A 19,526-nucleotide genomic window follows, 5' to 3' on the forward strand; every position below is an offset into this window, starting at 1 on the left:
GCTGTCATCCTCCTGCTATATATGCTGTCATTTGTCCCCATGGACTGTTGGTATGCGCCAACAGTCCGCATACCAACCGCATACCAACAATGGCAGAGCCCACCAGTGGGCTCTGCTATTTGTCGTTCCCCATGGGGGGTTGTTATTGTATATATATCTCCCTGCTCTTAATGTTAATGATGGTGTTCAATTATGCCGAGCAGGGAGAAAATGTAGCAGAGCCGAACACCAAGATAAAATATTTCATGAACATGTATATTCATTTCTATAATAAATATTGGTTAAGTCTATCCGTGAGTTATCTGACTGGACTTCCTTTGTGTGTGCGATATCGATCTTGCACATTTTTCCTTTTTTTTCTTTTTTTTAATAGGCCTGAAGTGGTTAAAAGGAGTTTATCCTCTGGCTATTTGCATTCAGGCAACACACCTATTCAGAGATACATCCAGCGAGTGACAGTGGAACACATTTACATTCCTACGTTACAAGCAAGTATGGAGTGCAAGGGTCAATGTCATCATGTCCAGATGGTGACCTTGGGGCTTGATGCTTGACGGAGTGGGGCTGTGGACCTCGCTACACAAAGGGAGCCTTGAATACTCCCTATTTACGATAGATAATTGAACTTCTGCTCACCCAAGTCTGCAGTGCATTCAATCAATGTGTTTGCTATATAGCACAGACTCCTAACCTCATCTGTACACTGTAACAGAAGACGTTAGACTTCATTGGTTTTCTTACCCCTCTTTATCTCTCTCTCTTATCGTGTGGAAACTGTCAACTCTGCCGTTCCGCAGAGGGGGGCACATGAGATTCGCGAGATCCGGCAGTTCCACTTCACAGGCTGGCCGGACCACGGCGTACCCTACCACGCCACGGGCCTGCTGGGCTTCATTAGGAGAGTCAAGTCCAAAACCCTGACCAACGCCGGTCCCATGGTGGTACACTGCAGGTTGGCATGCACAGCACTCTGTCTCAGCCCCCTGTAGATACACTAACTGCATGGTCTGGTTTCATAGTGAGCTCTCTAAAAGTCGGACAGTGTCGGTTTGGAAAGTTTATAAAATAATAATAATACATAGAAAGGAAAAGAAAAGAAAAGACCCGAGCTTGTCATTAAAGCTGCTATAAGCAATAATTTGTCAAAAATGTAATTGCCATTATTTTTTTTAGGGATTCAGACAGCCAGCAATGGGTAGAATGCTCCCAAAAACAATTTAGTCTCTGTGACACATCTAGGGGCTGCAAACTGCATTCAAAGATTTTCCTAGCTTTGCCATTGGTCGATTTGCCTATCTACTTCCTGATTGGTTAGTCATTGCGACCAGGTTTTCTTTCGACCAATGACAAAGCTTCTAGGAATATCTTTGAAATGCAGATTGCTGCCCCTAGATGAGTCACAGAGACTAAATTTGTTTTGGGAGTGTTCTACCCATTGCTGGCTGTCTGAATAAAAAAAAAGTAATTAAAATGTTGACATATTATTGCTTATAGCAGCTTTAAATCCAATTTTCATGCCACAGCAAACCTGATGCTATTCCTTTGAGCTCGTATACATGTCAATGTTGAGGAAGTGTCTTTGTTTTGACCGATATCAATTGAACTACCCAAGGTCATGCGAATAATGCACCTGAATCCTACTTTACGGAGACCGTAACTTTTTATGCATGTTCTACTTCAAATGTCAATTACCCCTAATGAAAAACAAAGGTTTCTATGTCCCCGGGGCGTTTTTGTAATCCGTCTGATCTCCGGTGGGTTCCCTACAGCGCCGGGGCGGGCCGAACGGGCTGCTTCATCGTGATCGACATCATGCTGGACATGGCAGAGCGAGAGGGCGTCGTGGACATTTACAACTGTGTACGAGAGCTACGCTCGCGGAGGGTCAACATGGTCCAAACAGAGGTATAGTATGATGATACAGATAGCATGATACAGTTTGATAAGACAGAGACGTTACACTTTGATAAGACAGAGGTACAGTTTGTCTTGCCCAGACACACAGACACGCGTCGTTCGCAAATAAACACCAGATTGCATGCACCTGGGAAGCAACGTAGTTATTAGACCCTGTCTTGTTTATGGTTAACACGGTGTAGTCATTCATGCCACATAAAAAAAAAATATATATATATATATATATATTTATTTATTTATTTATAATGACGAAGACTCAGAAAACGAGCACACGGCGCACGCTAGCTATTTCGCAGGCTGCTGAGCTTGATGCACGGCAGAAGTGGGACAATAGTGTCATAATAAAAAGGCCTTTCAGAGGCTTGTTAAACGAGAGCATTTAGCTCACATCGATGGATGAAAGGAAAAAACCTGCTCGTCCACTCGCTGCCAACTTTAGACGACGCGGGGCTGCCGAAGGACTTTTTTCCGCTTTTCTGAACACGGGCCATCTGGAGGCATCCGTAGTCTCACTGAATGCATCATTTCACCGTAATTCCTTTTAAATCACAGGCGCCATTGGACTTAATGGGCAAATGTTTCATCGTTGACGTGCGAACTGGGATTTGAGTAACTGGAGACCAAATGTTGTTCACCCTGAGTCACTCTCCTCTCCGAGTTCGGTGACCTTCAAAGTGGGTGTGTGCGTGCGTGCGTGCGTGCGTGCGTGCGTGCGTGCGTGCGTGCGTGCGTGCGTGCGTGCGTACGTGCGTGCGTGCGTGCGTGCGTGCCCTCACAGGTGTTTGAGCTACAGTAGCTGGCACAGTTCCTTGCCCTGCGGTCATACACTCCAGCACAGTCTGCAGGCATGAAAAGCCTATGTTTAAACATAAACTGTTTTATTGATCCATGCATTTCTCATTTGGCTGTTCAATGCCCAGGGCACAAAGCTGACCTCGGCAGGTAGACTAAAGGTCACACAGTTCACACCCATAACGGCCTCATCTCAAGGCCTGGCATCATTCCATCGTGCAAGATCAGTGACCCCTGTGCAAAGTGTGCGGAGTGTCATCGGAAAATGTCACTTCAGAAAGGATATACATCAAGCCTAGAGCCGTCTCTGAGCCGTCTGTCTGTCAACATGACATTAAGGCATGAATAGAAATGTCATCTTTTCATTGGAGAATTCCTCATCTCTGATGATGATAATGATGATGATGATGATTACAATGATGATAAACATGGTGAACATATCGGTAGTGGTCATTGATGCACAGGGGTTCCAGTTCACCCTTTCAGTTGGTAGAATGGGGGTTCCAGTTCACCCTTTCAGTTGGTAGAATGGGGGTTCCAGTTCACCCTTTCAGTTGGTAGAAGGGGGGTTCCAGTTCACCCTTTCAGTTGGTAGAATGGGGGTTCCAGTTCACCCTTTCAGTTGGTAGAATGGGGGTTCCAGTTCACCCTTTCAGTTGGTAGAAGGGGGGTTCCAGTTCACCCTTTCAGTTGGTAGAATGGGGGTTCCAGTTCACCCTTTCAGTTGGTACAATGGGGGTTCCAGTTCACCCTTTCAGTTGGTACAATGGGGGTTCCAGTTCACCCTTTCAGTTGGTAGAAGGGGGGTTCCAGTTCACCCTTTCAGTTGGTAGAATGGGAGTTAAAGCCCCATTGTGTCTTCTGATGAACACAGGGCACTGTGTTTACCGGGATGTTTCTTCTTTTAAACAAAAGTCTTATTATCAAAGCAGAGAAGAAATGAAGAAAACCTCTAGTTAAAATCCATTTATATGAAGAAGTGTTTATTTTTTTAATCGTTGTAAAGGGCATGAGTATTGTGCAACTTGATATGATGTTTCAAGTTTCAATTGCATTCTCCTTCCTTGAATTCCTTGATTTGTGACTGAGGACATTCAGCGTGTCTCGTCACATTGATCCCACATTAAGGATGTCATTTTGCAGGAGCAGTACGTGTTCATCCATGACGCCATCCTGGAGGCATGCCTCTGTGGCGACACCACCATTCCAGCCAGTCAGCTCCGCTCGGTCTACTACGACATGAACCGGCTGGACCCGCAGACCAACTCCAGCCCCATCAAAGAAGAGTTCAGGGTGCGTACAGTGTGCCAGCCTTTTGACCTCACGCACGCATGCATGCATGCATGCACGCACGCACGCACGCACGCACGCACGCACGCACGCACGCACGCACGCACGCACGCAAAGCTATCAAAATTTAAAAAATTGTATATTTTGGACTATATGGCAGTGGTGGTAACGGTTGGGTTTTTGATCCAGTGTTTTTAGTGTCTGTGTCTATGGGTTTTAAAGTTGTCAGATTTGTCTGTGACCAGGTTGTGAAACAGTATGTTATGTGTGACAAGATCATAGCATGCATGAAGTGTTTAGCTGCATCTGTTGTCTATTGTTTGGCGGCAATGTCTGAATAAGCCTTCATGTCAAATCACTCTGGATAAGGAGCATATCTCTGTCATATATACTGTATGTCTCTGCTTGTGGATCTGATACTTTTATGTGACATTGTAGTTCAAATATGGACATAAGAGGTTTCTGCCCAACAGCAACAGCATAATATTTTGTATTTGTAGCGCACTTTATATTGGAACCAACCTCAAAGTGCTAGACACACACACACACACAAAGTGCTAGACCTCTAAATGGCTCATGTTGTAAGGTGTTTGTCCCTGCTCTGCTTCCTGTGTTAGACTCTGAACATGGTGACTCCCACACTGCGGGTGGAGGACTGCAGCATCGCCCTGCTGCCCAGGAACCACGAGAAGAACCGCTGTATGGACGTCCTGCCCCCCGACCGCTGCCTTCCCTTCCTCATCACCATAGACGGAGAGAGCTCCAACTACATCAACGCTGCCCTTATGGATGTAGGACTTTTCTCCGTTAAGACCAGTGTTGATTTTGTCATTTTAGACTATGACTACTATATATACCAGACTAACGCGTCGCTTGTGAGCAGATCTTGTAGATCTGCTATTTTCAGCATGCAACCAAGTGTAAAATCAGGCACTATACGATGCCATCACAAGACCGGCCAAAATATATTTAAACTAAAACTAGACAAAAACGAAAACATTTCACATGACTAAAATATGACCTTCTAAATCAGTAGTCCTCACACAACATTGCTTGTACATCTGCTTTTTGAATAGCCAACGCTCATTTTCATTAGAAGCACCCCCAGTTTGATTACAACTTTTTCTTATTATTATATCAAATGTATTTGTTTTTATTGTTAAACTCTTGATGGATCCATTTGGTTCCATTTGAACACTCACGCTCATAACGGTCCATCTTGGACACCTGGTGGTCCCCAGACCTGACGTTAAGAAACAGGGTACTAGCTGTTATATGGAAATAATAATAATAATAATAATAATAATAATAATAATAATAATAATAATAATAATAATAATAATAATAATAATAATAATAATAATAATACTTTTATATTTCACTTTTCAAAAAACAAAATTCAATAAAGTGCTTTGCAGTCATTTAACAACAAAAGTAAAAATATACTGTATGCAATGCAGTCAATAAATAGGAGCATAGAAGAGACAATGAAAAGATGAAGAAAAACTCTAGTTAAAGGCCATTTTATGAAAAAGTGTTTCAAAAGTGGAGTATTGTGCACCGTGAAATGACGTTTCAAGCTGACTTGACAGTTTCAAATGTATTCTCCTTCCTTGAATCCCTTGATTTGTGAAATGTATTACCGGTATGTAGCTATATATTCATTAATGTCTGCATGAGCATACAGAAAAACGAATACGTAGAAGTTGAAAACAAATAAACATGAATAATTTATGCCACAGCTCGTGGCAAGGTCTATGAAACAAGCTCCGAGCTCAGCTGTGGTCCAGGTTTGGGTCAGAAGGTAAATGGAGACCCAGACTGTGAGTCAGACAGACCACGGCGCAGCTAAACCCCCGGCCAGCCGGAGGCAAGCCGACAAGCGTCCAGAAGGCACGTCAGAAGCCCAGCATCCTAATGCACTTTCCAAAAGACACGGAACCTCCATTAGATAACAGCGCTCTGTAACGAACAGGTCAAATGATGGAGGTCATTTCTGAATCATCCTGAGGTTTATTCTCAGCAAGGCTACCGGACTGAAATAGAAAAATACATTATGTGCATTCAGCGGTGACTTTTAAACATATTCTCTTGTTTTTTTTTAACGTCTGTCTGTCTGCATTTCTCTCTCTCTCTCTCTCTCACTCACTGTATATTATTCTCTGTCCTCTCTACAGCTCACTCTCTGACTTTGTCTATATATATATTTGTGTGTCCATCAGAGTTATAAGCAGCCGTCTGCGTTTATAGTGACCCAGCACCCGCTGCCGAACACAGTGAAGGACTTCTGGAGACTGGTCCTGGATTACCACTGCACCTCCATAGTCATGCTCAACGACGTGGACCCTGCGCAGGTAAACCCGACCTGGTATACACACACACGTTACGCACACATCCCACACATACGCACGTGGATGCATTGGGACTATGATATCGGACCGTGATATCTACCAGAAATGTAAGAATTCTAAATGGCCCTTTTTGTGGCATGGGCCATATTTTCGTCAGTGCTACCCCTTATCCATAAACCTCTTTGCCTTTACTATTTAGAAAAACATTCACCTTTTTGACTATCCCAGCACACATCCACTGGAGTACACATGCACATATAGTGTACTATAAAAAACTATATTATTGTGTCGACTTCTTGTCAACAGAATATCCCTACTGTAGGCTAATCTGACATGATATGATGACAGAATTGTGTTATTTTAGCGAAGGCATTTTAAGAATAAAAGGTACTTCGACAGGAATGGGACAAGTCCTTCGCTATTGTTGAGTTTCGTCATCCCTACCCACAGTCCCATGCCTATATTTCTGCAAGGACACTGATTGGGCCAGGCTGTTTTTGGCATGAATAATGATTTCCCCATGGCTTCGACACCAGCTGGTTACTGGAGCCTCCAAAATAAGATGCCACAAGGGGCAGCATTTTCCACATAAACTACACACATAAATCATACTATATGTATGTAATACATATACTGTGTGCATGTATGGGTTTATGTGTGCTTTCAAGCTGATAAAAGTGAACTACCATTCAGCACGTGCACACAAATGCACGCCACACACGCGCGCGCGCACACACACACACACACACACACACACACACACACACACACACACACACACACACACACACACACAAACCCCCAGAGAGAATATCCTAGGAAATGGCCTCCCAAACCGATAACATATTATGAAGTACTCCCTTTCATCAGAGCTCTGTATCTAATAAAGTCACACAAGGGCACAGTGTGTGAATTAGATTCAGGGGAAGAAGGAAAAAAAAGATTGCTTTTGTGTGTTCCTCTATAAGTCCTTATTCCTCGCCAGACAGAGAGAGAGGGAGAGAGCGGAGAGAGAGAGAGAGAGAAAGGAGCAGCAGTCTATATGTGGAATGAGTTACGAAGACGTTGGAACGGAAGGAAGGAGCTAGGGAAGAGAGAGGAGTTGCCATGAAACGGAGTCGGACGGATAGGCAGGCTTGTGGAGGAGGAGGAGAAGGCACTGCTCCTCCTGGTTTCTCAGCCTCAGGCTCTGTCATAACACCCAGGGATCAAAGCCTGAAGCCGGGCTTCTCTTCCCCACCAAATCCCCTTTCCCTCTGGTGACTGTCTCGCTGACGTGACTGGCTGGCTGGCTGAATGGATAGATAGATGGATGGATAGATGGATGGATGGATGGATGGATGGATGGATGGATGCATGAGCCTTTTCATTCAATATTCTCACTGTAGCCAGCCAAGGCAGCAGCACAGGTGGAGAGGGAGTGAGGGAGAGATGGAGGTTATAGCAGGCGAGGGAGCTAGATATTATATTATAGCTTTCCTCCACCAGCATCTTTGTTTTTGTTTTTTTTAGATGTGGAAGTTGCAATCGGCTCTCAAAGAAAGCAAGTTCTTGTGTTTGTGTGTGTGCAATGCGTGCAAGTATTTTCAATAATTTTACAAGTTTTTGGCAAAATAATAATAATAATAATAAATAATAAAAAATAATATATATACAAAAAAGGAAAAAAGGGAACAACAAGAAGAGACTAATCTATCTAATAAAGGTTATTCCTATTTTTACTCCCCAGATCGTATGTTGCTTTAACATTGTTGCAATTGTTACAACACTTGTTGCACCATTTAACCCTGCTGAACAGGATCAGTCCCTTGAAGTATAGCACGAAACGTCCTGAAATTATTCCAGCCAATTACAATGTGCCTGTCCCTCTGGGTTGTGGGATCTATTCCAAACAGCCGCCACAGTCCTCCCGGTTATGGGATTGATTGTAAACACATCTTTGTGCAAGTTGTTTGTACTAGCGACAAGCGGCAAGATGCTACAACGTGCACCTTTAAAATACACAAGGAATTGGATGAAATATTCTGTGTTCTTGCCATCGGCGAGCTTCACCGCTGCCAAGTGGTTTAGCCTGCCGTGTTCCGGGGCCCTCCTGTCTCGGCCCTCTGAATCATTCAGGGTCTGCTCCCTCACGGTGCCCCTGGCAGTGAGTCTTGAACCTGTCTGAGTCCATGTGTGCAAACGGTGCATACCATATGTCCTTGCATGGCTGCACAGCAAAATCCAGGAGTGTTACTTAACACTCTGGATTGTGCTGCCGTGTGCGTGCTTACTTGCATTCCACCCAGGCGGCGTTAACGATGCGAGTTTGTGTTCCTGTGTATGGTTCACATAACCTTCAGTTCCGTAGCCCTGCTCCTATACAGTACACAGCCCAGGGGCGTAATGAGGTCATTGTGGGCCCCGGTGCGAGAATATTTTGTAGGCCCCCCACCACCGCGGCACCGCCATAAACAAGTGTGCGTGCGCGTGCCTATGCGCGCACACACACACACACACACACACACACACACACACACACAATAGGTATAAACTAACATTACAGGTGAGGTGACCGGCCACACAATTAAATTATTCAATTAAATTCAAAGGGGCTTTATTGGCATGAGAACATATGGTACAGCATTGAGTAAGTTAACAGTCTTTGTATTGAGTTTGTGCTTGAAATGTACTGTAATTCTGCAAAAAAAAAAATTCAATCAATCACACTAGCACCAGCCTTTCAGCACCACATGCAGACAGCACCAGCTGCCAAGCTCAGTGTCCATACAGTATATTCATCAATAAACAACCTGCCCTGACTTGGGCACAAAAACAAAACTACCACAGCCTGATGTCTCCAAACTATCAAACATAAAAATTAAAAAACACAGCTCATTATATGCCACTATAAAACCACAGCATGGAATGGATGTACTCACTTATTAGAAGGTCACCTTACGGGCCTTGTACTCAGCAAAGTCATTTATGATGCTTCTCAGGTCCAAAGCCCTCGCTCTGCAGTTCTCAATAGAAAGCGTAGCCAGTCCACTGAGTCTCTTGTCCCATGCTGCTCCTTAAATAAGTCTTTATCAACTTTAGCTTGGAGAATGAGTGCTCTGCACTCTACAGTGACAGGTATGGTGAGATATAACATTAATGCAGTGCAAACATCAGTAAATGATGCCACTATATGTGTCCCTGTCAGGGCTAACTGGCACATGACAGCACAGTCCTTTGCAATTTGCAACTCTAGATTTATTATAATGATATAAAGTGACCATCAATTTGCATCTGCTTGCATTAAACAACATTAAACTCACCAACATTGCAGCTGTAGGGAAAGCTTGAATATCCACTTTGAAACTGCAAAGCTTTTGTTTCATAAAAATACACCGAACATTTTTCCCACTCAGCCCTGCACTTAGTTTTTCTTATTTTTTTAGTTCTATCTCACTACTAGAACTTTCTGATAAGATTGTTGGCACTTAAGTTGGCTGTCAACAACAGCGTCCATTTGTTTTTTCAATGTTGTGGACCGGAGCGTGGTGAAATAGTTGCTAAGATATGATACTGCATAATGATTGGCTCTGCTGCATGCCTATGAAGAGTACTGACCAATGAGCTGTGCCTAGCGCCTTGCTAGACACCAGGTTCCATGTCTTCCTCCTGTTCCCATAGCTCAGCTAGCTGCCCCTTCTGCTTGTGTGTATGTGTGTGTGTGTGTGTGTGTGTATTCACAAAACAGCGCCCGTCAGCTGTTTCTTTTCTTTTCTTCCCTTCCCCTCATGGGCCCCTAGGGGGCGCTGGGCCCCAGTGCTTTGCACTGGCTGCACTGCCCTATGTTACGCCACTGACACAGCCCCCTCTCTCTCTCCATGGGCTCCATTAGTGTTGGTCTGATTTAACCATACAAACCTATTCCATGTCCCTATAGGGCATGTCATGTGTAATACTGTATGAACATTTGATGAAAACAGCAAATATACAAATGAAAATGCGTAATTTTTGTTGAGCGGAGCAGCGTGGTGTGACACTTAATTTAGCCTTTAGTGTCCTGTGATGTTTGACTGTGCTCTGCAGGTGGATGTTTTTAACTGGGTTTGTCCTCCTGAGGCGAGCGGGAAACGGGGGAGATTTTTCGGCGCTCTTAGGAGAGGGTCCCTGGGGGTTCCCGCTCTCCCCTGCCTGTTTCAAAGCTTTTGCCAAAGCAAAGTCAATAATACACCAAGGGCATGAGTGAGAGCTTTTTAAAAAGCCGCTTTTGATCACACAGTCTTTCACATAGACAGATTTTCCCTAGGACTGAAATAAAAGCAGAGAAAAAAAAGAAACCTGATTTATGTTTTGTTTTTTTAAAGATCAGCCAAGGATTTTTGACCAAACATTTCTCAGTTTGACATTCCGGTGAAGACAAAACAAAGGGGCTCCGTCAATTAGCAAAAGTCTCTTACAGTATGTGTTGGTTTTGAAGTGTGTTCAAAGTTCAAACGTTAAAAAAGATTCCGCCGTTCCTTCTGTATCACAGATCAATGCTTGACATTGAATTCAGAGTCAGCCTCTCCATCTCAAGCACTTTGCTGCTCTTTCCTGACCCTGAATAAAATATAGCAGTTGTCTTTGAATCCCCCAAATGCTCTAAAGTAATGATCTTAAAGAGATCAAACTCTTGTCACTGGTTTCAGTTGAACTGTGAAACTGTTTGGTAGAAGGAATCACAACTAGCGGATCAAACTTACCTCCTCTCTGTTTTTTTGTCTTTTTTTTTTTCTCTCCATCTTTCTCCTTTTCTCTCCCGCTCCCTCTGTGTCTGGGTGTGTGCACGTGTGTCTTTGTGCATATGTACGTGCATACCTGTGTTTGTTGGGCGTGTGTGTGTACTGCATGCTTGTGTGTGTCCGTGCCTGTTTGTTTTAGTTGTGTCCACAGTACTGGCCAGAGAACGGCGTCCACCGCCACGGACCCATCCAGGTGGAGTTTGTCTCTGCCGACCTGGAAGAAGACATCATCAGCAGAATATTCCGCATCTATAACGCTGCTCGGGTATGTGCCACGCGCCAGACAGACTGTTTATGAGATTATCATCATCATCATTTTTCGACCGCGGTCGAGATCATGGATTTTCACAATGCCACGCCAGACTTTCCGGTCCTTCATTGCCATGTCCAGTTAATGCTTACTGATGCATGTGTCCCTATAGCAATGACATCAGGGAACGACAGTTTTCTACCTCTGGTCTGCTTTGAGGCAGGATTCCAGAGAAGAAGGGAAGATATAACCTCATTGTCAGCTCTGTAGCAGTGGCCCGGCAAACTGTGTTTTTCTGGATCGGACTAGTGTAGAAACACAGGGAATGTTGTCGTATATTAGATTAGTTGATGGGTGGCTCTTCCAAGACAGATTTTGCACTCTCGTTAGAATTTGAGTCATGAGATTATACAGTTGTTGTTTTTTAACCACTTTCAACCTTGCGTCCCTACTATGGGTAAAAATATAAAATCCAAACATTTCAGAAATGTAAAAAGACTTTCAAAGCGCATTGCATCGCGATGTGTTGTGAGCTTGCAGACCGACTATTTTTGTTGTGTGACGCCATCTTACAGTATGACAAAAAGGCCTAAGTGGTTAAAGCTTAATTTGTGACATTGTAGGTCCTAATCCATCACATACCTCCAGTTCCATGTCATGGCCTCTCCTAGCATTCACTCTTCATTGTCCTGCACACTGCAAAGTTAAAATTCCCTTCACATGGACGTGGAGTTTATTAATAGGCTACATCAAAGCCCTCTTTCATGACTTTGTGAGCCCAGCAGCTATGGCGACAGGGTCATTCTATTTCTGAAATGATGCGTCCATCCATCCATCCATTTCACAATGGATGGACAAAAGTATTACTGTCCAAGTCTCAAACGTTACAGGCTATTGGAGACTCAATTCACCCTACTGAAAAATGTATGAACTTAGCTGAACTGAGTTAAACTGAGCGAATGGTATTGTGGGTTCTTCTAACACGGTGGTTTTCTAACTTTTTCCATTTCAAGGAAAAGGGCAGGTCAGAATCAGTCAACAGCCTCTATAACACGTGTTATAGAGTTGACAGACAATTATATTGCTCAATTATTAATTATGTAATTGATTAGAAAATTATTGTACTAATAAGTACTAATGCAATAAACTGAAAGGTGATTCATAACTGCTATATATAGTTGTATATATTGTAATAATAATGCGTGGTTGTCACAAAATCCCAAGGCACCCTTGAGAACCCTGTGTTCTTAACCAACGCCTTCCCTGGAAAACATGAATGTGGCCTGATTTAAAATCCCGCCAAACGCAGTGTGCCGTGCAGTTGAAAGGTCGTGACCTGAGGCCGCCTTAGCTGCTTTAAGCGCCTTAACCTCTGCAGACTGAGCTGATTTGAGGTTATATACAGTATAAATCACTCCTCAAACTGACCGCCAAAACGAGACGACGAATACAGATCTGGAATCTTTGGCCCGCTGGGGCATCAGGATAGTCTGATGTATGTCATTGAAATGAAATGACATACAGAGGGTCTGCTTAGAATCCAGTGCCCTGTGATGACACGCTGTATAGTGTATACCCCACCCCCGGACCCCCAACTGTTCATCAGCCCCACAATAAAATCTATAAACTATGGTAGACCCGACCAATGTATCGTTCTGGCAGATATATATCAACGATTTTTGGACTTGTTTTTTTTGATTATACCGGTTTTGGCAATTACGAGTCTGATCTATGTACCGGTTTTGAAGTACTTTAAACCTGACGTCCCTGGGCAAGTCGGCATGTGAAAATATTACAATGTCGTGATTTCTTTGTTGAACAAAATACATTTCAGTTTATGTGTGTAATTCATATAAAAAAATGTCAAATTGAAACATTGGTAATCGGTGGTCTAGAACTCCTCCCACATCGGAATCGGCTTCGGACCAAAATGATTTGATTTGAGGGCCCCAGTTCTCCTCCCCTCCTTTATTCTGCCAGATGAAATATAAGATATTAAAGCCTGTTAAGTGAAACTCGGCGTTATCAAATCAGATCATCGACAAGTGTTATTGATAGTTTGGTCTGTGTCTGTGTGACGAATGGACAGAGTCTGTATCTTTGATTACCTGTCCGTCCGTCCTTGCCTGGGACTAACAGTAGTCATCTATCAAGCTGTCGATCAGTACCCATCTATCAACTCAACGCATCTCTCCAATTACTTGTCGCTGTTATCTCTCTCTTGTCCTGCTTGTTGTCACAATGTTCGGGCTTAGTTGTGTGTGTGTGTGTGTGTGTGTGTGTGTGTGTGTGTGTGTGTGTGTGTGTGTGTGTGTGTGTGTGTGTGTGTGTGTGTGTGTGCGTGTGCCTGCCTGCGTGCGTGCGTGCGTGCGTGCGTGTGTGTGTGTGTGTGTGTGTGTGTGTGCGTGTGTGTGCGTGTGCATGTTTGTAATTAAAGGCACATGTCACCAAGACATAACACCAATCTCACATCGCCCGAAACAGCACAGCACCTTTCCAGACACCCTCCTAGAATGAAAGAGTGATGGATGGAAGTATAGCCAGGCCCAAACTTGCACTGGAAGATGCTTCTGGGAACATACTGTATACCTCACTAAGATACTTTACTCTAAACCAGTGGTTCTCAGCCTCTTCTGGATCAGGGCCCACTCCAAAAAGTGTTCACAGCTACATCTACAAGCTCTACAAGCTCCGTTTTGTTTTTTGTTTTGTTTTTTATAATGTTTTTATAATATAATGTTTATCTTTTTTTTTACTTAAATATTTGCTTCTGGGGGGTCCCTGGAACAAAGATATTTTGAGATGGGGGTCCGCGGCCAAATACATACAACTCATTTTGGGGGTCCTTGTCATGGACAAGTTTGAGCACCCCTGATATAGCAGCATACGTTTTTCAGAAAACTATTTTTTTTTCTTTTTAACAAAAAACCCAAAATGGTTATATTATCATTACAATCTAAGTGTCTTGACAATTATTTGAGGGGCTATACTTCCAATATCCTCATAGTGCACCAAAACATCTCTCTCTCTCTCAATCTCCCCCCCCCCCCCCTCCCTCTTCCCCCTCCCCCACCGCCAGCCTCAGGATGGCTACCGCATGGTGCAGCAGTTCCAGTTCCTGGGCTGGCCCATGTACAGGGACACGCCCATGTCCAAGCGCTCCTTCCTCAAGCTCATCAGACAGGTGGACAAGTGGCAGGAGGAGTACGATGGCGGGGAAGGACGCACCGTGGTGCACTGTCTGTACGTTTACACACACACACGCGCACACACACACACACACACACACACACACACACACGCATACACACACACACACACACACACACACACACACACACACACACACGCATACACACACACATGTGCGCACGGCCGCACGCACACCAAAAATACACTACCATACCATCATCTGCTGTCATACCGATCGTGTGTCATCCATTGTATTTCACACACAGTAAATGACCCAGGGGTTATTTAACCACCCCAGCCCCATATTCTGGGGGCGGCATTAGCCCAAAATAACAGGTCTAGCTTATAGATCTGTTATTTGGGGGTTATTTAGTGTAGAAGGAAGAAAGTGGTCAAAGTACAGAACCAACTCTGGTCCAGAGGGTTTAAGTGGATAACTCTGAAAGTCTAGGAGTGTACAGTAACCACTTTGGTTAAATTTGTACACTTTTGTAGTTGTGAGACAAATGTATTAAATTAATACTGAGTATTTTACTGTGCAGTTACCCTCTAATTGGGTGCATTCACACAAGACGTGCCCATTAAAAATGTCCAGAGCCACGCATTGAAGAATGTTCAACTCAAGTGAGTTTTGCAGAAGCGAGCGACGTGCTAAAGAACATGTCTTGTCCACAAATGTCCAGTGTGACCAAAGTCACCAACCAAAAGTGTCTTTCTCATCGTGTGTCGCCAATTCGCAGTCGCCTATATAGCACTCGCACTGGATTTCTTGACGCTGCGTCCAGCTTTATATTTGAAGAAGTGGACCACTGAGCCTGAGGACATTGTGTGGAGTCTATGAACGCGGGAACAGAGTGATCTTCTACTTCCCGCTATTTCATGCGACATGATTATTTTTATCGCATCCTTGTCCTGTGGGAATGTAGCTTGACACTTTCACTCCCAGCTCTCCGTCTGTCTCTCTGTCATTTTCTGTGAAACAAACATCGGAGCATACTGTCTGTCAGTTACACTGAAACCAATCCCACGGCGCACTGGGCTGTGTGGAGTTTGCCACACTCCGCCAACACTCCCAACATCATGACTTCTGTCTGCACGTCTCCCAGAATGGCCATGATGTAAACTCACAGCAGTCTGCTGTCTACAAGTTACTCACAAACTCACTTTGAGTACTCAAGATGCTCTCCCCAATCCATGAGCTTGTTGATGGAATTATTAAAGAAGAAACATCCCCACCTAGTGGCTCAAAACGTGTACTATGTCAAAGGAGTGGATCTTTTATACACTTTTTCTTTTACTGGGTACGGAGACCAGCCGTCTATAAGAGGGTCTGTCTTTGTGTGTTTGTGTGCTCACTGCCAGTAGGATAACTTAGTACCACTACCTCCACTAATGTTTTTCACATTATGTTTTTGAACTATTCAGTTAACCAGTCTTTATTGTGCTCACTGCCAGTAGGATAACTTAGTACCACTACCTCCCACTAATGTTTTTCACATTATGTTTTTGAACTATTCAGTTAACCAGTCTTCATTTCATTTCTTTACACCTATTCTTCTAAGACACAGCCTTGATTATAATTAAAACTTCACGGCAGCGAGAATTGATTTCTAGTTGTGCGCCAGCTCTCTGTCTGCAGTTGTTTTGCGCAGTAGAAAGTCCTCAGTCAGTCTAGCCACTCAGCACTAACACTTGGCTGGCTGGCTGTCGTGTGTGTGTGTGTGTGTGTGTGTGTGTGTGTGTGTGTGTGTGTGTGGGTGTGTGTGTGTGTGTGTGTGTGTGTGTGTGTGTGTGTGTGTGTGTGTGTGTGTGTGTGTGTGTGTGTGTGTGTGTGTGACTACAGGAACGGCGGGGGGCGCAGTGGGACCTTCTGTGCCATCAGCATCGTGTGTGAGATGCTGCAGCACCAGCGCTCCGTCGACGCCTTCCACGCCGTCAAGACGTTAAGGAACAACAAACCCAACATGGTCGACCTACTGGTGAGCAACATTATTACACTTACATCTACTAGTGTTGTTTTTTATTTAGCTTTAGATAGTCTTTTGAATACGATTTAATTTAGTCATCATTAGATCTCTTCTCCACTAGTCCCTCCATAACATTTTAGTCAGTATATTTAGTAATAGTTTTAATCATGGGATTTTTTTTATATTTTTATTTTTATTTAGTTTAGACAGGAAACACTCACGTCAAAGTAGATCGACCATTTATTGCAACAAATGGTATACAGTTAAACTTGGCGTTAAAGGCTCCGCGCTCTCTGAGGCTGGGGTGGAGGAGGCAGCTAAGCATCAGCGGATGTGAGGCAGCAGCAAGACAAGCAGAGGTTTGAGCGTGACTTCTGATTGGAGTTTGAGTATGTGTGACGTAACGACCAGCTGAGATGTGAATGAGAAATAGGAAGCGAGGCTGATTGATACAATCAGCTGACTGACAGCGTATTACCTAGCTTAGGCATGCAGACTAACGTGTCCCTGTATAAACTAAACAGGTTTCATTTTTTTGTCAGTGTCTACAAGCGTTAATTGTGAGCTTGTAGATCGGCTTATTTTTTAAAACATTTGAATACGGATGTCACCCATTTTCAGCCTATCTTCATATAATTGGTCCTCAATAATGAAAATATGGTACAATTATTTCATGTAAATGTACTTTATAGTTACTTTCCACCACTACAGATCAGTTGTTAGTGTACATTGTCCACTGAGGGCAGCGTTCACAGTCTTCTACTTGGCCGGCCAGTCACCAGAAATCCATTGATTCTTCTATGGAGCTGAGTCGATGTTGACACGGGTGACTGGCTCACAAAAAAGTTTTTGTGCTTTTCTTTTAAACTTTTTGGTGGGCACTGCACATCAGAACAACAGAGCCGATCAGACTTTATTTATGCCTCACCACGTCCCTATCGAACAGTTTGCACGTCTTGCAGTGACCAGAATGGAGGACAATCTTCTAACAAAGGTATACCTGGGCTGGAACCTTAAAACATTGCCCACAGTCATTTAGGGTTCAGCGACTTGTCAACCAAATTAATGGCTGTGGATACTGCTTTAGGTGCTTTGCACATACCAATGATTTTCCTTGAAGAATTTGTCCCGTACTTTGGTACTAAAATCAATATGAATGCCACACTTCTGTGAGCCAGACGATCAGAGATCTCTGCCTCCAAATACGTGTGGTGACATCTAAATTCAATGCTGGGGGTAGAACTGGATGGAAACAATTTTGAAATGAAAAAGATAACTACACTGCCGAACCAATGCAAATACATCAGGGCGGTCCATCATACTGGCATGGTGATATCATTGTTTACAAAGCAGTGCACGTAGGTTTGTTTGAGGCTATTCTTGCCCAAATATTGAAATGCGTCACCAGACGACACTCAGGCTACTGTATGCAAGACTACGAAAGCCATACTTACAAATCATCTTTTATAGAAATAAATACACCAGGCAGGACTATTGATGTTTCTGAGACAGTGAGACAGACAGGTATAGGCCGTTTGCATACTTGTTCCTGGTTTTCACAACGTAGAGGTACTGTACAGTATCTATTCCTCATGAGGAAACACAAATAAAGTGAATTGTCAGTACGGTAACATCTGTTTTTATTTTTCCATTTCCCAGGACCAGTACAAATTCTGCTATGAAGTGGCACTGGAGTACTTGAACTCTGGGTAACAAAGAAGTGGCCAAAACCTGTCCAGAAGAACTTTTATCAAAGATGTAAGGTTTTGGGGACGATGCTGCTGAGGGCTGCAGTTCACACTGCGTGTCTGTTTGCGTCTATTTTGTCACCATCGAAACCCAACGGAAAGGCACGCACGCACGCGCACAAACACACACAGTACCTGACTCTCTTGACCAGCTGTCTTGTTGTTATTGATCATCTATTGCCTGATTTATACGTGTGTTGTGCGCCGTGTGACAAAAAGAGCCGATCGACAAGCTTGTCTATCGGCTATTTTCAGCGCACTGCACCTGTGCGCAAGTGAGTATAACTCCGGCTTATGGCTCTAGGTGGGAAAAGGCCGTAATTGTACGTACCATGTTAATATTTCAGCCAGTGATGGTCAGTGTGCCAGCTGAGGACTCCCAACGGGAACACATTTTTTTTCCCTCTGCAGTGAGTTGTCTCTTCTCTGGATCCCTCTCTCTCTGTCTCTCTCTCTCTCTCTCTCTCTCTCTCTCTCTCTCTCTCTCTCTCTGTCTCTCTCTCTCTCTCTCTCTCTCTCTCTCTCTGTCTCTCTCTGTCGCCTGTGGTTTTTGCCTTGATCCTCAAAGGACGATGAGCATTAATTATTTTCAATGGAATGCGATAACGCTGTACGTAATGTAACGTGTTTCATTTTTACTCTCTCTCTCTCTCTCCATCATGTTTTTTGAATAACGTCGTCATTATGAAGGGTTCCTTCAAAGCAGGACCCAAAGCCTAAATGTTATTAAATGTCCTGTACAATGATGACGTCAAGATTAATATTATTATTATTGCATCAGATATTGGGGACAGCTGACACAGTCTACATTCGCTTACCCTTATTTCCTGTACAGGGATCCAAAGCTTTATTTGCACTTCCATTTGATTCTCGTTGTGCATATTGTACATATTTCTGTAGATTATTTATTCATGGTATGTACTTTTTGTGACTCTGGGTAAGTGACAATCATGTTTTATGGGTTTGTTGATTTTATGAATTGTATTGTGTGCTTTTTCTTTGGGTCATCTTGTATGATGAATCAGTTCCATTGTAAAATAAATATATAAAGTATCTACAATATAAACATTGCATCTATGTAAATGATGTGTCTCGTTCTGTGCAGGCTGTGGCAGTTGATATTATAGTGACATCTATTGCCAAGTCTCGGTATAGCAGAAACATTTCATGACTACAAACATTCTTAATCAGCTTATTATTAAAAAAAAATCACAAAATGGTACAGATAACCAGCTAATACCTCTGATTTTGGCATCAAGGTG

General features: G+C 43.5%; 1 protein-coding gene across 2 annotated transcripts in view; it reads left to right on the forward strand.

Moving 5' to 3' along the window:
* The window catches only part of LOC308325887 (receptor-type tyrosine-protein phosphatase mu), a 219,407-nt gene extending 200,116 nt beyond the window's left edge, over positions 1-19,291 (forward strand). For both annotated transcript variants that reach the window (XM_080778633.1, XM_080778634.1), the window contains 9 exons: positions 798-952; positions 1,770-1,905; positions 3,853-4,002; positions 4,617-4,790; positions 6,222-6,353; positions 11,247-11,372; positions 14,437-14,600; positions 16,393-16,528; positions 18,176-19,291. In XM_080778633.1, the coding sequence (XP_080634759.1) occupies positions 798-952; positions 1,770-1,905; positions 3,853-4,002; positions 4,617-4,790; positions 6,222-6,353; positions 11,247-11,372; positions 14,437-14,600; positions 16,393-16,528; positions 18,176-18,229 (1,227 nt within the window). In that variant the 3' untranslated portion in view covers positions 18,230-19,291. The remainder of the gene's footprint in view (positions 1-797; positions 953-1,769; positions 1,906-3,852; positions 4,003-4,616; positions 4,791-6,221; positions 6,354-11,246; positions 11,373-14,436; positions 14,601-16,392; positions 16,529-18,175) is intronic.
* Positions 19,292-19,526: the final 235 nt, after the last annotated feature.

Source organism: Protomyctophum bolini (assembly GCF_963924005.1).
Source record: "Protomyctophum bolini genome assembly, chromosome: 12".
Taxonomy (NCBI): domain Eukaryota; kingdom Metazoa; phylum Chordata; class Actinopteri; order Myctophiformes; family Myctophidae; genus Protomyctophum; species Protomyctophum bolini.